Source organism: Theropithecus gelada, chromosome 20 (genome assembly GCF_003255815.1).
Source record: "Theropithecus gelada isolate Dixy chromosome 20, Tgel_1.0, whole genome shotgun sequence".
Taxonomy (NCBI): Eukaryota; Metazoa; Chordata; class Mammalia; order Primates; family Cercopithecidae; genus Theropithecus; species Theropithecus gelada.
Window position 1 is genome coordinate 53,869,695 of NC_037688.1, and position 16,809 is coordinate 53,886,503.

Here is a 16,809-nt window from a genome sequence, read left to right on the forward strand (position 1 = left end):
AGAAGCAGGAGGATCACTTTAGGGCAGGAGTTCAAGACCAGCCTGGGCAACACAGCGAGACACTATCTCTACAATTTTTTTTTTTTTTTTTTTTTGAGACGGAGTCTCGCTCTGACGCCCCGGCTGGAGTGCAGTGGCCGGATCTCAGCTCACTGCAAGCTCCGCCTCCCGGATTCACGCCATTCTCCTGCCTCAGCCTCCCCAGTAGCTGGGACTACAGGTGCCCGCCACCTCGCCCGGCTAATTTTTCATATTTTTTAGTAGAGACGGGGTTTCATCGGGTTAGCCAGGATGGTCTCGATCTCCTGACCTCGTGATCCGCCCGTCTCGGCCTCCCAAAGTGCTGGGATTACAGGCTTGAGCCACTGCGCCCGGCCTACAATTTTTTTTTTTTTTTTTTGAGACAGAGTCTCACTCTGTCACTCAGGCTGGAGTGCAGTGGTGCAATCTTGGCTCACTGCAGCCTCTGCCACCCGGGTTCCAGCAATTCTTCTGCCTGTAGCTGGAACTACAGGCACATGCCACCATGCCCAGTTAATTTTTGTATTTTTAGTACAGACGGGATTTCACCATGTTGGCAAGGCTGGTCTCAAACTCCTGACCTCAGGTGATCCACCTGCCTCAACCTCCCAAAGTGCTAGGATTACAAGCATGAGCCACCATGCTTGGCAAAATCTTTTAAAAATTAGCCAGGCATGGTGGCACACACCTTTAGTCCCAGAAGCTCGGAAGGCTGAAGCAAGAGGATCACTTGAGCCCAGAAAATCAAGGCTGCAGTGAGCTCTGATGGTGCCACTGCACTCCAGCCTGGCAACAGAGCAAGATTCTGTCTCAAAAAAAAATTACCATGTGATTTATCAATTCCACTTCTGGCTGTATACCCAAGAGAATTGAAAGCATGGTCTTGAAGAGATATTTGTGCACCCATGTTCACAGTGCATCATTCACAAGAGCCAAAAAAAGCAACCCAAATGCCCATTGATGGGCAAATGGATAAACAAAATGTGGTATACACACAATGGAATATTATTCAGCCTTCAAAAGAAGGGGAATTCTGACACATGCTACCACGTGGGTGAACCTTAAGGACATTATGCTAAGCTATATATGCCCATCGCAAAAAGACAAACACGTATGAGTCTATTTCTATGACATGCCAAAGCAGTCAGATTCACAGAGATAGAAAGAATTGTGGTTGCCAGGAGTTAGGGAGAGAGCAGAATTGGGAGTTGTTTAATGGGTATAGGGTTTCAGTTTTACAAGACAGAAAGAGCTCTTGAGATTGGCTACACTTAAAAATGGTTAAGATGGTAAATTTTATGTTATGTATATTTTATCACAATTAAATTTTAAGTTCCAAGTTAACGATCTTTCTCTTTGACACTAATGTGAAAAGCAATCTCCTACTTGCCTATTTCTCCATACAACACTGAAAAGATGAATAGGCAATGGCCATGATTTGATCCTGTTCACCATTTTCTCTCCTTTCTTAAGCAGTGAGTCAAGGGTGAGAAGCATCCTGTGAACTGCCGTGTGCTCTGTGAATACCGCCCTGCAAGCATCAGCCTCTTTAGCCTGAGTGCACCATAAGTAGTTAGCCCATCCTACTGATGCAGTGCAGGCAAGCTCCAAAATTGGGGCTTAGCCAGAGAGGGTTCCTAGCTTTACTCAGGAAAGGACTGAAGAGTGAGCCTGTGGTGGAAGAAAGCATGTTTATTGAAGCAGCAGTGGCAGCAAGGTGGCTGTTCCTTGCAGAGCAGGATGACCCACAGGCAGTGAGCCCACAGTAGCAGCCAGTGGGCTGCTGGCTAACTGTACTTATACTGACTTTTAATTACATGCAAATTAAGGGGTGGGCTATTCAGAACTTTCTGGAAAAAGAGTGGGGAGTTTCCAGAACCATACGAGGTAACTTGCTGACCGTTGCTATGGTGTGTTACAATGGCATTTGTAAACTGTCATGGCACCACTGGGAGTGTCTTTATGCTAATGCAACACAATAGCCAACCCTGAAAATGCAAACGTAATAAATGTACACAATAACATACAAAGGAAGAATATCAGAAAATAACATCTCGTCGGCCAAGTGCAGTGGCTCCCACCTCTAATCCCAGAACTTTCAGAGGCCGAGGCAGGCGGATCATGAGATCAGGAGTTCGAGACCAGCCTGGCCAACATGGTGAAACTCATCTCTATTGAAAATACAAAAATCAGCTGGGCGTGGTGGTGCATGCCTGTAATCCCAGCTATTCCAGAGGCTGAGGCAGGAGAATCGCTTGAACTTGAACCTGGGAGGCAGAGGTTGCAGTGAGCCAAGATCATGCCACTATACTCCAGCCTGGGTGACAGAGCGAGACTTTGTCTCAAGAATAAATAAATAAATAAAAATGGGCATGGTGGTGCACCCCTGTACTCCCAGCTACTTGGGAGGCTGAGGCAGGGGGATCACTTGAACCCGGGAGACAGAAGTTGCAGTGAGCCGAGATCGTACCACTGCACTCCAGCCTGGGCAACAGAGTGAGACTGTCTCAAAAAATAATAATAATAAAATAAAATAGAAAACAACAACTTGTTGCCTGAACTTAGACAAGAGCCCACTGGAGTCCCTGGAGTCCATGTGCCACACAATTATTAAGGTTGCAACACTATTTCTGTGCAAATCACCAGTTTCAAATGTTTGAAATGTATGAGTTTCTTGCTCTTTTTATCTAAAACCTATCACTTAGAAGACCGTCACTGACCACCAGTGGTTCGTGGAACACATTTTGAGAAACACCACTCTAGGGTCATTTTTTTTTTTTTTTTTTTTTTTGAGACACGATCTTGCTCTGTTGCCCGGGCTGGAGTGCGGTGGTCCAATCACAGCTCACTGTATCCTCAACCTCCCAGGCTCAAGTGATCCTCCTGCTTCAACCTACAAAGTAGCTGGGACTACAGGCACATGCCACCATGCCTGGGTAATTTTTAAATTTTTTTGTAGAGACAAGATTTCAATATGTTGCCCAGGGTGGTCTCAAATTACTGAGCACAATCCTCCTGCCTCGGCCTCCCAAAGTGCTGGGATTACAGGTATGAACCACTATGCCCAGCCACTAGGGCTGAATTCTTACAAAGTCTCATCATCTGACTCCCTATCTGGGGAAACTGCATAATAGTCGTCCTGGGGACTCAAAAGCTACAAAATCCACAGGGATTTTGGACCCTCTGCTGATGTACAGGAGAGAGATTTTTGGCTGGAGGTAAAGGGCCACTTTCCACCTTCCCTTCAAATCACTCAACCGCCTCCCTTCTGTTTTTCTAATTGAAATATCCACACAGCCCGGGTCCCTTGCTGGTGACAGCTGCAAGTGGCATCACTCCGAGGACAGGAATAGCTTGTCCTGTGTGCCCCCAGCTCAGTGCCAAGAACCATGATGAACTTTATGCCAGGATGGTGACATAATAGCCAGAATGACCTTACTGTGGGCAGCAGCTCTCAACGTGGGACCCCAAAGTGCTCTTCAACCACTCACAGCGTGCCCTTCAACATATCCTAGGACTTGTAGGAAACGCTTGTGAGTATTGGTCACTCCAGAGACCTTTCCAGGTGGAAGAGTAGCCACTGGGGGGTTGTCCCTTCTCTATTCTATGCCCCTCCACCCGACAGCTCCACCAGCACCAGCCCTGAGAGTGGAATGAGCAGATTAAGAGGTCAGGTTACTCCCAAGAGGGATATTCACAACCCTACTCTGGTTAACTTCTTGTCCTGGCCCGCTGGTCAGGGTCCACCATGGTAATAAAGAGACCCCATAGGTCATCCTTCAGGACTCACATCCACAGAAGGCTTTTTTTTAGACCTTTGACATATATCCCAAGAGTGGTAGATGCGTCTTTTTGTGTATGTTTTAATTTATTAACACAAACATTTAAAGTACACTTAAAAAAAAATCATGTCGTGGCATATCTTCAGTTACTATATTCGTAACCTCAAAAAATAGAAGTGGTTGGGTCTCTTCTGCCCCTGGGGCTGGGTGAGCTGCAGCTGCACCGGGGCCATGCCCCTCCCTAGAGGGCGCTCCTCACTCCCAGCCAGCCATGCTGCCCCACGTGGGAGGCCAGCTCTGCAGAACCCAGCGTGCAGGCATCTCACTCCCAATTCAGCCTGGGAAATCGGAACTGAGAGCTCCACAATGAAGCCATGAGCTGATGCTGACATGACACTAATTCACTGGAAACGAGGGTGATAGGGGACGCAGAGCCTCTCATGCTGTGTGCCCTGAAGCCCACCCTCTGGGATGGAAGGGGACTTCTCCCATGAAGCTGGAGAGTTCAGACACTGTCCTGAGGGTAATGGGGAGCCGCTGAAGACAGGTGGGGATGAGCAGTGGGTTCCGAACTGTATTTTAGAAAGATGAGGCCGGGCGAGGTGGCGGGCGCCTGTAGTCCCAGCTACTCAGGAGGCTGAGACAACAGAATTACTTGAACCCGGGAGGCGGAGGTTGCAGTGAGCTGAGATCACGCCATTGCACTCCAGCCTGGGCGACAGAAAGAGACTCTGTCTCAAAAAAAAAAAAAAAAAAGAAAGAAAGAAAAGAAAAGAAAAGAAAAGAAAGATCATTCGTGCCAGGCCTGGGGTATTGTCCATGTATTTCTAGGTAGAAATTGCAAGTCAAACCCTTTGGGGAACACAGCAGGGACCCTGTCCAAAGGGTTTCCAGTTGGAACCTTGACAAGACAAAGGCCCATTCCCAAGCAAGATGCTTTCTCCCAAACACAGGAAGCAGGCTGATCCCAGCCTCTCTCTGAGGTGGGATGGTTCTTCCCCCTCAGGCCTGACAGGTGAGAGTAAGCAAGTGGGGAAACCTCGCAGGGGAGAGGAAGTCCAAGGCAAAGAGGAGATGATTTCTCACTGGGCGGGCTGGGGGTCTATGTCCCGTTTTCTGGAGCAATTTGTCCATTTGCCTCCTCCATCATTTGCTTGTACTGACGCTTGAAGAAGCCAACCTGGGGGGAGGACGGAGAAGAAACTCAGGAAGTCCATTCAGTGGAAGACAGGAAGAGAGATGACTGAGGGAGAGGGGTCACTATTTCTGGAATCCTTGCTAGGTTCAAAGCACTGCACTAGGAACTTTACATGCATCGTGTCATCTAGATTTAGCCAAAATTCTTTTCTTTTTGAGGTGGAGTCTCACTCCGTTGCCCAGGCTGGAGTGCGGTGGCGTGATCTCGGTTCACTGCAACCTCCACCTCCTGGGTTCAAGCAATTCTCCTGCCTCAGCCTCCTCAGTACCTGGGATTACAGCCACCTGCCACCATGCCCAACTAAATTTTGTATTTTTAGTAGAGACGGGGTTTCACCGGATAGGCCAGGCTGGTCTCTAACGCCTGACCTCAAGTGATCCACCTGCCTCAGTCTCCCAAACTGCTGTGATTACAGCCATGAACCACCACACCCCGCCTAGATTTAGCCCAAATTCTATGAGCTGGGTAGAATCACTTTCACATTGAGAAATCAAGGCCCAGAGTGGAGCAGACACTGGCCTATGGTCAAAGACAAAAAGAACCTGTGGTGATGTCGACATTCAAACCCAGGTCTGTGCTTTTATATGATAGTCTGCTGTCAAGGGAAACACGTAGAATGATGGAGAAGAGCGGGAAAGAAAGGGAGAAAGATTAGAGGAAACCTGGGAATCACAAAGTGGGGGGCCATTGGGGACAGGTGACATTGCAGGTGGGAGGCAGTTTCTCATATGAAGTGACCCAGTAAGAAAGTGCCTTCACTGGGCTCCTTCTCACTCTGCAAAAAGAGCGGGACCAGATGCTGGTGGTGTCAGGAGTGGCATAAAACACTCACTTTGTACAGTGCTGCTGTGATGAGCGCCAGCAGCAGCAGACCCCCAATGGAGCTGCCTACGATGAGGGGGGTGGGGTTGTGGATCTCGTACTTCTCCAGCACCGTTGTCGTCTGAAGTGGAGGTGACCCCGTCAGAGCACTCCCGTCCTCCTGCTATCCCAGACTCCTCCCAGGCTCCCCAACTTTTAACTCCCTCTCCTCCTTCCCCAGGCCCTGCTCCAAGAGGTGAGATGCAGCAGCACCCGTGCCCTGAGGGACAGCTGTCTTGCCCAGAGACCTTCACCCTCCTCCCCCAAGGCTTGCAAACCTCCACCGAGCACCGCGGATGTAGCCCTAGGGGCCCTCTGTCCAGCCTGGTCACTGCCCCCGACACGGTCTCTACCTGAGCTCTCATAAATGCCTCCTGTCCTGGAAGCTGGGAGTACACGGATGTGTCGAACGTAATTTCAGCCACACTCACAACCGACACCTTCTTCTGCGATGTCTGCAAAGGGGTTGGGGGAAACCTGTGGAACTGGCTCTGGGGGAGGCTCAGAGCTCCAGGGATGCCCTGGCTTGCAGATGGGCACAGACATGCCAGGTCCCGCCTGAGTCTGGGGCATGGGCTCTGTCGTTGCGCCCACACACCTGGCGGACCCAGCCAAAACTGAGGTTGCCCTTCAGGGTGAAATCCAGCTCCTCCTGGACGCTGAAGGAGGGGATGTCACAGCGGAACCGCAGGCAGCCAGCAATGGAGCAGTCCTGGGGGCAGATATATAGCATGGGGCTGAGAAAGATGAGTGTGAAGGTGGGAGGCAGCATTACACAGTGTGATTTGAGGGCAGTGGCCACATCCGAATGCAAGAGGGTACTTCAGCAGGATGGATGTGGAATATGAACGCCTGGGTCAAATTCCTCTGATGTGTGGCCTACAGTGAGGGCCGGCCCAGAGCCCTCCTCACCAGCACGGGATTCTTCTGAATGTGTGCCAGGAAGTCAGACGCTGGGGGTGCAATTTTCTCTGAGGAGCACCGAAGGGATGGGTTCTGGGGAAAATGCAGAGAACAAGTGTCTCAGCTTGGACATCAGAGTCTTACATGGGGCACAAGGAATCCAGGTAGAAAGGGCATTCGTGGAGGAGCCACATGCAGTCCTTGGGTACCTGGGGGTGGGAGACCTCCACCTCCATCCACACAGCCTCCTGGTTCAGCTCCACAGGCACCCAGAAGTTGATGCTGACAGGCAGGTCCCTCTGTCCCAGGTTATTAACCTGCACAGAGGGCGCTGAGGGCAGAGCCCACGCCAAAGCCCACATCCCTCCCCAGTCTCCGGCTCCCAGCCTCCCACCCCAGCCCAGGCTCCTGCGTCTCCACCACCTGCCTGGTATCTGTGCATGGCCACACGGCTCTCCTTCTCCTCAGAGTCTGAGAAGTTGAGGTACTTGGTGGATTGTTCGTGGCTGGAGAGAGAAGAGGCATAGGTGGATGTGAACTACCACAGGGCATCTGCAGAAGGCGTTGGCTAGACCATGAGAGGACAGGTGGTCGGTGGGGCCTTGGCGTGTCCTGGAATGAGGGCTGTGGCTGAGTTCGGTTAAAAGAGAGTTTAGAGGCCAAGCGCGGTGGCTCATGCCTGTAATCCCAGCACTTTGAGATGCTGAAATGGGGGGATCACCTGAGATCAGGAGTTCAAGATCACCCTGGCCAACATGGCGAAACCCTGTCTCTATTAAAAATACAAAAATTAGCCGAGCGTGGTGGTGTGCGCCTATATTCCCAGCTACTCGGGAGGCTGAGGCAAGAGAATTGTTTGAGCCCGGGAGACAGAGGTTGCAGTGAGCTGAGATCATGCCACTGCATGACACAGCAAGACTCTTTCTCAAAAAAAAAAAAAAAAGAGAGACTGAGGGAGAGAGTTTAGAGGCCAGGCACGGTGGCTCACGCCTATAATCCCAGCACTTTGACAGGCTGAGACAGGCGGATCACCTGAGGTCAGAAGTTCAAGATCAGCCTGGCCAACATGGAGAAACCCCATCTCTACTAAAAATACGAAAATTAGCCAGGTGCGGTGGCGGGTGCCTGTAATCCCAGCTACTTGGGAGACTGAGGCACAAGAATTGCTTGCAGCCAGGAGGCAGAGGTTGCAGTGAGCAGAGATGGTGCCATTGCACTTCACACAAGTGCTAATTGGCTGAGTGCAGTGGCTCACACCTGCAATCCCAGTACTTTGGGAAGTCGAGGTGGGAGGATCACTTGAGGCCAGGGTTCAGGATCAACCTGGGCAACATAGTGAGACCCTGTCTCTACAAAACAATTTTTAAAATTAGCCAGGCATGGTGGCACACATCTTTAGTTTCAGCTACTTGGGAGGCTGAGGTGGGAGGCTCGCTTGAGCCCAAGAGCAGTTCAAGGCTGCTGTGAGCTGTGATCACATCACTGCACTCCAGACTGGGCAACAGAGCAAGACCCTGGCTCTTAAAAAAAAAATGAGTGCAAAGAGCTCATAGCTGCCTGCAGAAGAGGCTGCCAGTGGGGCTGGGTAGTCGGTGCAATGAACGGAGCAGAGAGCTCTGCCACTGACCGCAGGAGAGCAGGGGCCAGGGCCTGCCCCTCTGCTTTCCTTCCAGCCCTTTGTGGGGATGTAGGATCCCAGGGCTCTGTGGGACACAGCACAGGGTTGGGGTGACCCAGGCTGACACTGTTGACAAAATGCTACTGAGCATTGCCCCTTCCCAGCCCCCCACATGCCTTCCTGGGGGCCCTTTTCTCCCATTTCCTTGGTTTTTCCAGGCCTGGGGCTTGGAGGTGAGGGAGGGCCCACAGCAGACTCTTTATGAAGTCTCAGTTTAACACCTCCTGAGCCTGTTTTGGGCACAAGCCTGGAGACCCAGTGGGCAGCTGGGACCCCCAACGGGTGGCCGGTCTCACCACTGCCTTACTGCCTCACTCTTCCGGCACCTGTATAGTCCAAACGCCAGCCCACTACGCCTACTCTGAAGCCTCATTCCTCCTCTGCCAATTTTTTGTAGAGATGGGGTCTCACTATGTTGCTCAGGCTGATCCTGAACTCCCAGCCTCAAGCGATCCTCTCACCTCGGCCTCCCCGCAAAATGCCCCAACCTGGCACTCCCTGTGCCCCAACCCACAGAGTCACATCTGCTGTGTGTGGCCGAGCTGTGGACCACACATGCCTAGAGGAGGTGGGGCCTGCCTGTGGGTCCCCCGCTAAGGGGTATGAGAGCCTGGGGCACACCCCAGCACACCAGCTCAGAGCATGCACCTGACTGGGAGCCTCCACGTGTGCAGGTGCAGGTGAGAGTGGGAAACACCAGGCACAGGAGAACATCCAGCAAGGCACACCCCACAAGGGCGAGGGTTCATGTCTGGTTTTGATCACAGGTAATGGGGGCTCAGTAAATCATCGATGAATGTCGAATGAATGTGTGGAAAATAACTGCAGCACCATGCCTGGCACACAGCAAATTCGAGGAAGGCATTGGCTGAAGGAAGGTGTCTGCTGAAACACTTGACCTTTTAGTTTCAAACACCTTATCTCATCCTCTCTGGCAGCACTTCAAGGCCTTTTTTTTTTTTTTTTTTTTTGAGATGGAGTTTCACTCTTGTCGCCCGGGCTGGAGTGCAATGGTGCAATCTCGGCTCACTGCAACTTCCACCTCCCGGGTTCAAGCGATTCTCATGCCTCAGCCTCCCAAGTAGCTGGGATTACAAGTGCCTGCCACCACTCCCGGCCAATTTTGTATTTTAGCAGAGATGGGGTTTCTCCATGTTGGCCATAGCCAGGCTGGTCTCAAACTCCTGACCTCAGATGATCCACCCGCCTCAGCCTCCCAAAGTGCTGGGATTACAGGTGTGAGCCATCACACCCAGCCAGCCCTATATTTTTATCCAGCTTCTCCCTGACATACAACCTCTGTGGCAGGCAGGTCATCTGTCCCTATCCTTCCCCAAGGGTACTGGGAAGAGGAAGAGGGGCTTCTAAAAGCCCTGCAGGATACAAGTATATTCCCAGGACAAGAAGAAATGTCCTGTCCAGATGCCAAGGGCCCCTCGATGCTGTGGATGCTTCCGTGTTAACTGAGGCCTCTCCTTACAAGGGGTCCTAGCCCCATCTTGGAAACGCACATCCCCTGCGCCCCTGCAATACAGAACCACAGTAGCCCTAGATGGAATTCGGGCTTGGACCAGGATAACTTTGCTCCCCAGTGAGGCTTAGAAGAATATCAAAGGTAGGGACATGTCTCGTATCTCCTGAGGAAGCCAAGAGAATCTTGGTGCTTTTGAGAAAGGCTTCAGTAACCTCTATTAAAACTGGGATATAATGATAATAACATTACAATTATTATCATAACTAGCCCACAATAAACTCTTGTTGACAGCCAGACATGATAGCTCATGCCCATAATCCCAGCACCTTGGGAGGCCAGAGTGGATGGATCACTTGAGGTCAGGAGTTTGAAACCAACCTGGCCAACATGATGAAACCCTGTCTCCACTAAAAATACAAAAATTAGCTGAGCGTGGTGGTGCGTGCCTGTAATCCCAGCTACTCCAGAGGCTGAGGCAGAAGAATCACTTGAACTTAAACTTGGGAGGCAGAGGTTGCAGTGACCCAAGATCACGCCACTGCACTCCAGCCTGGGTAACAGAGCAAGACTCCATCTCAAAAAAAAAAAAAAAAAAAAAATGGGCAAAGGATACCAATAGACACTTCTCAAAAGAATATATATGGTGTTTCAGTAATAAAACATTAACAAAAAAGTAAAAAAACAGAACATTATACATGGCCAAAAAATGTATGAAAAGATGCTCAGCATCACTAATCATCAGAGAAATGCAAATCAGCCAAAATGAGAAACCATCTCACACCAGAGTGAATATTATTAAAAAGTCAAAAACAGCAGATGCTGATGAGGCTGCAGAGAAAAAGGAACCCTTACACACTGTTGGTGGGAAAGTAAATTAGTTCAGCTACTGTGGAAAGTAGTTTGGACATTTCTCAACAAACTTAAACACAGAGCTACCATTTGACCGAGCAATCTCATTAGTGGATATATCCCCCTTTCCCAAAATAAATCATTCTACCAAAAAGAGACATGCACTCATATGTTCACTGCTGTGCTATTCACAATAGCGAAGACATGGAATCAGCCTAGATGCCCATCTGTGGGATAAGGAAAATGTACATATACATGGGGCATATACACCCATGGAATACTATGCAGCCACGAAGAGAATGAAATCATGTCCCCTGCAGTAACATGGATGGAGCTGGAGTCCATAATCCTAAGCAAATTAGCGCAGGAACAGAAACGTAAATACCGCATGTTCTCACTTACATGTGGGAGGTAAGCACTGAGCAAACATGGACACAAAGATGGAAACAATAGACACTGTGGACTGGAGGGTGCAGGGAGGGGCATGGGCTGAAAAACTACCTATCGGGTTCCATGTTCACTACCAGAGTGGTGGGATTTGTACCCCAAACCTCAGCATCATGCAATATTCCCATGTAACAAATCTGTACAGGTGCCCCCCAATCTAACATCAAAGTTGAAATAAAAATTTAGAAAATAGGCTGGGTATGGTGGCTCATGCCTGTAATCCCATCACTTTGGGAGACCGAGGCAGGTGGATCACCTGAGGTCAGGTGTTGGAGACCATCCTGGCCAACATGGTGAAACCCCGTCTCTACTAAAACTTCAAAAATTAACTGGGTGTGGTGGCGCGCACCTGTAATCCCAGCTACTCAGGAGGCTGAGGCAGAAGAATCACTTGAACCCGGGAGGCAGAGTTTGCAGTGAGCCAAGATCATGCCATTGCACTCCAGCCTGGGCAACAAGAGAAAACTCTGTCTCAAAAAACAACAATAATAATAAAAATTGAATCAAAGATAAAAGGAAACAAAAAACAAAACAAAACAAATGTGTTGACTGGTAAGTGCTGCTGGCAGTATTATCCACCACACAAAACCTACCACATCTCATGTTCAGCTGCTGCAGGGGGCAAGAATCACCCCCATCCGGGTCAGAGAGAAGAACCCTTTTTCCTGCAGTGGGGTACCTGCTGACCTGCTAGCCACAGTGTAGACGGCATACTTCAGCGGGAGCGCCAGCTGGAAGGTGGTCTTGTTCGTCCTGGGGGTGTTATTCTCACTGGAGAAAGAGGAGAGACCCAGTTGCCAAAGGCCCCAGAGGAGGAGAATGGGGTGTGAGGCTGGAGATGAGGGGCACTGCCCCTGGCCTGGCCAGGCTCACCTGCTCACATTGGCTGTCAGAAGCAGCCGGTCTCCCAGGACAGCCTTGGGGGAGACGTCAAAGGTAGCCAAGAAGGTGATCTGAGGAAAAGGAACTGAGAGGTCACAGAGCAGTAAAGACAGGGTGGGGCAGGGGAGCGGCAAGGGGACAGAAGCCAGGCTGACCTGGGCGCCACCACGGAAGATGAGGTGGTTGATTCTGCAGCTGGTAGTCCAGGTGCCCTGGCTCCCAGCTGGGGCACTGTCACATGTCAGGCGCAGGGAACGCAGCTGCCCCTGTTTCTAGGCATGAGAAAAAGTAGGCGAATATTAGTTGAAACTGAAAGCAATGGCAAAAACCACAATTACTTTTGCACCAACCTAATATAACAACATTCCAAAGACACGCCATGAAGTAGTGATGAAGCTTCCTGGAGCCCGCCTTAAGCTTATGTTTTTGTTTGTTTGTTTGTTTTTTGAGACCAGGTCTCACTGTGTCACCTAGGCTAGAGAGCAGTGATGCAATCACAGCTCACTGCAGCCTCAAACTCCTGAACTCAAGCCATCCTCTCGCCTCAGCCTCCTGAGTAGCTGAGTACAGGCACACACCACCATGCCTGGGTAATTTTTTTAACATTTTTTTTATAGATGGGATCTCACTATGTTGCCCAGGCTGGTCTTGAACTCCTGGCCTCAAGCCATTCTCCCACCTTGGCCCCCAAAACACTAGGATTACAGGTATGAGCCACCATGTCCAGCCAAGGTTATGTTTTTAAAAGCTCCCCCATAGCTATCTGGTCAAACTTTCTTCCAAAGTAGAAATCTCAACTGTATTAAAATGTTCACCTTTTTATTGTTATTTTAAAGGCCTCTTATTATGGAAATTTTGAAACACATTCAAAAATAGAGAGACTGGAAAATCAATTCCCATACAGGCATCACTGATTTTAAGTAACCAACATTTTTCTACTCTTGTTTCTAGTATGTTCTCTTTCTGAACACTTTAAAGCACATTCCGAACATCATATTGTTTCATCTGGAAATACTTCAGTGTATACCACCAACAGATAAGGGTATTTTAAACATAACCACAAGATCCAACAAATCACAAAATGCCAACAAAATTAACAATTACTCCTTAATATACCAATATTGGTTATGTTCTATTTTCTTAGATTGTCTCCAAAAATGTTATTTTACAGCTCATTTGTTAAAAGCAATATTCAACAAAGGTCCACACATTACATTTGGTTGATATGTCTAGGAGCACTTTCATTGACAGGGATCACCCCTCACCTGCAAGAGATGGCCCTTCCTGGTGCGTTCTTTTATACATTAATCAAAATGCACTTCCATTAGGAATATTAGACTAAGAGAGACAGCAGAAATAACAACCAAACATCATATGTGGACCTAGGTTGAATTTTGGTTCAAATAGACCAGAAGTAAAAAGATATTTTTGAGACAATTATAGAATTTTGACTATGATCTTAATACCAAGGAATCACTTATTTCACTGGGTGTGATAATGGTGTTGAGGTCATATAAGATGCCCTCATTGTTCAGAACTATAGAGTGTGTCTTTGTCTGTTCCCTGCTGCTGTAACAGATTACCACAAACTAGTTAGTGTATCAATAGAAGCTTTGTGGTTCTGGAGGCTGGGAAGTCCAAGAACATGGCACCAGTATCTGGTGAGGGTCTTTGTGTTGCATCGTCTCACAGCAGAAGGCAGAAGAGCAAGAGAGTACATGTGAGAGTGAGAGGGAAAGGGGGCCAAACTTATCCTTTAATTAGAAACCCACTCCTGAGCCAGGCTCCATGGCTCACGCCTGTAATCCTAGTACTTTGGGAGGCCAAGGCAGGTGGATCACTTGAGGTCAGGAGTTCAAGACCAGACTGCCCAACATGGTGAAACCCCATCCCTAGTAAAAATGCAAAACTTAGCTGGGTGTGGGGGTGGGCACCTGTAATCCCAGCTACTCGGGAGGCTGAGACACAAGAATTGCTTGAACTCGGGAGGCAGAGGCTGCAGTGAGCCAAGATCGTGCCATTGCACCCCAGCCTGGACAACAGAGCAAGACCCCATCAAAAAAAGAAAGAAGAAAGAAAGAAAAAGAAAGAAAGAAAGAGAAAGAAAGAAAGAAAGAAAGAAAGAAAGAAAGAAAGAAAGAAAGAAAGAAAGAAAGAAAGAAAGAAAGAAAACAAGAAAGAAAGAAACCCACTCCTGAAATGACTAATCTACTCTGGAGATAATAGTACTCATCCATTCATGAGGGCAAAGCCCTCATAACCTAATCACCTTTTAAAGGTTTCACCTTTCAACACTGTTGCATTGGGAATTAAGTGTCTAACACGTGAACTTTGGGTGATGCATTCAAACCATAGCAGAGTGAATAAGGAGGAGTACAATGACCCCCATGTCTGAGATTTGTTTTAAAATACTTTAGCCTGTCAGGCACAGTGGCTCATGTCTGTAACTCCAACACTTTGGGAGGCTGAGATGGGAGGATTGCTTGAACCCAGGAGTTAAACACACCAGCTTGGACAGCATGGTAAGATCCCAACTCTACAAAAAATTTAAAAATTAGCCAGGTATGGTGTGTGTGCATGTGGTTGTAGCTACTCAGGAGGCTGAGATGGGAGGATTGCTTGAGTCCAGGACGTCGAGGCTACAGTGAGCTGAAATTGTGCCACTGCACTCCAGCCTGTGTGACAGAGCAAGACCCTGTCTCAAAAAGAAAGAAGGAAGGAAGGAAGGAAGGAAGGAAGGAAGGAAGGAAGGAAGGAAGGAAGGAAGGAAGGAAGGAAGGAAGGAAGGAAAGAAAGAAAATACCTTAGCAAAGGGGAACAATTGATGAAACAAATGTGGCAAAATGTTGCTAATTGTTGAATCTAGGTGACAAGTTTTGGGGAGGTTTGTTGAACTACTTTCTACTTTTGTAAATGTTTTAAATTATTCATAATAACATTTTTCTTTTTTTTTTTTTTTTTGAGACAGAGTCTTGCTTTGTCGCCCAGGCTGGAGTGCAGTGGCAGAATCTTGGCTCACTGCAACCTCCACCTCCCGGGTTCAAGCAATTCTCCCGCCTCGGCCTCCCCAGTAGCCGGGATTACAGGCGCCCACCACCATGCCCTGCTAAGTTTTGTATTTTTCGTGGAGATGGAGTTTCACCATGTTGGCCAGGCTGGTCAAACTCCTGACCTCAGGTGATCTGCCTGCCTCAGCCTCCCAAAGTCCTGGGATTACAGGCATGAGCCACCACTCCTGGCCATAATATTTTTGTTTAAAAAATCTGGTTCTCTTTGACTCCCTGTGGTCCTAGTTCTCCATTCTAAAACAGAGATTGGCAAACAACAGCCACTACTTATTTTTATACATAAAGTTTTACTGCATCGCAGGTATTTTCATTCATAAACTCATTCATGTCAATGGCTGCTTTCATTCCACAACAGCAGAGGTTAGCAGCTGTGACACAGACCACGTGGACCACAAAGTTGAAATATTTACTATCTAACCCTTTATAGAAAAAGGTTGCCAAGCCTTAATGTACAGCGACCAATAAATTCAACCCCTTGCTTCTACAGAACAGTGTTTTAAAATATTTGAAGGCTGAGATATGTTTTCCTTCAAAAGAGGAGTATTGATATAACAAGGAATAGAAAGACATTTGGGCAGGGTCCCCTCTGTCTCCACATTAGTGGCCTCTCAGGAAATCATTCCTGATAGTCAGTGTCCTTAAACTGCGATGCCCAAAGTTGAACACCGCACGAGTGGAGGCGTGCCCCAGATGGCACTACCACCTCCAAGCCCAGCCCAGGCTCTGAACCGCACAGGAATCTACACTAGTGCCCAGCCCAACCTCCTCCTCCTTCCCCAGAGGGAGCACCTGGCCCTTTGCCACGTGGCGGTAGGACAGTCCTGCCGGGTGGGAGAAGGTGATGGTGGTTCCGTAGGAGTCTTCCCCGTCATTCCACACCATCACTTCTGCGTTCAGCTCCAGGTTACTCCCCACCAGCAGCGTCTTCAGGCTGGGTATCAGGGGTGGGGAAGGAGAAGATAATTCTGTGACTGAGGCTAGAAATGGTCTGGGGATAAAATGGGGTGGGTGGGGATGTGGGAGATAGACAGGGGACAGGACACCTGGGTTCTTCTTCTTCTCTTTTTTTTTTTAAGAGACACAGTCCTGATCTTTCACCCAGGCTAGAGTGCAGTGGTGTGATCATGGCTCACTGTAACCTCCAACTCCAGAGCTCAAACAATCCTTAAGCTTCAGCCTCCTAAGTAACTGGGACTATAGACATGCTCTACTCAGCTGATCTTTTGTTGTTGCTGTTGTTTTGTTTTGTTTTTGTAGAAATGGGATCTCACTCTGTTGCCCAGGCTGATCCCTAACTCCTGGCCTCAAAAGATCTTCCCGCCTTGGCCTCCCAAAGTGCTGGCATTATAGGCGTGAACCACTGTGCCCAGCCAGGACACCTGGGTTTTGAGTATAGGATGAGACAATGTTAGGGATAGCCAGAGACAGGAGTCCCAGATTCTAGGAAGGAGGCTGGGGCAGTAGGGCAGGTCTAAGGTGGGGGCGCTCACCCTGGGAAGCTGAAGGAGATGCCGAGATTGTCCTGGCAGATATGGTCGGCTCCACAGTTCTTCTCAAAGGGGAGCTGCGTGGGAAGGCAACGGGGGGCGGTTTTCTCCGAGATCCAGGCCCCACGCTGTGCGCCCTCTCTGGGAGACCCCAGCGCC

General features: G+C 49.0%; 1 protein-coding gene across 1 annotated transcript in view; it reads right to left on the reverse strand.

Moving 5' to 3' along the window:
• Positions 1–3,868: 3,868 nt before the first annotated feature.
• ITGAX (integrin subunit alpha X) overlaps positions 3,869–16,809 on the reverse strand; it is a 29,315-nt gene continuing 16,374 nt past the window's right edge. Inside the window, exons 19-30 of the mRNA XM_025370333.1 lie at positions 16,654–16,727; positions 15,953–16,094; positions 12,251–12,367; positions 12,087–12,166; positions 11,901–11,984; positions 7,193–7,271; positions 6,975–7,082; positions 6,775–6,858; positions 6,461–6,574; positions 6,216–6,317; positions 5,834–5,944; positions 3,869–4,983 (exon numbers count right to left, since the gene is read on the reverse strand). Coding sequence (XP_025226118.1) covers positions 4,906–4,983; positions 5,834–5,944; positions 6,216–6,317; positions 6,461–6,574; positions 6,775–6,858; positions 6,975–7,082; positions 7,193–7,271; positions 11,901–11,984; positions 12,087–12,166; positions 12,251–12,367; positions 15,953–16,094; positions 16,654–16,727 — 1,173 coding nt within the window. The 3' untranslated portion in view covers positions 3,869–4,905. The remainder of the gene's footprint in view (positions 4,984–5,833; positions 5,945–6,215; positions 6,318–6,460; positions 6,575–6,774; positions 6,859–6,974; positions 7,083–7,192; positions 7,272–11,900; positions 11,985–12,086; positions 12,167–12,250; positions 12,368–15,952; positions 16,095–16,653; positions 16,728–16,809) is intronic.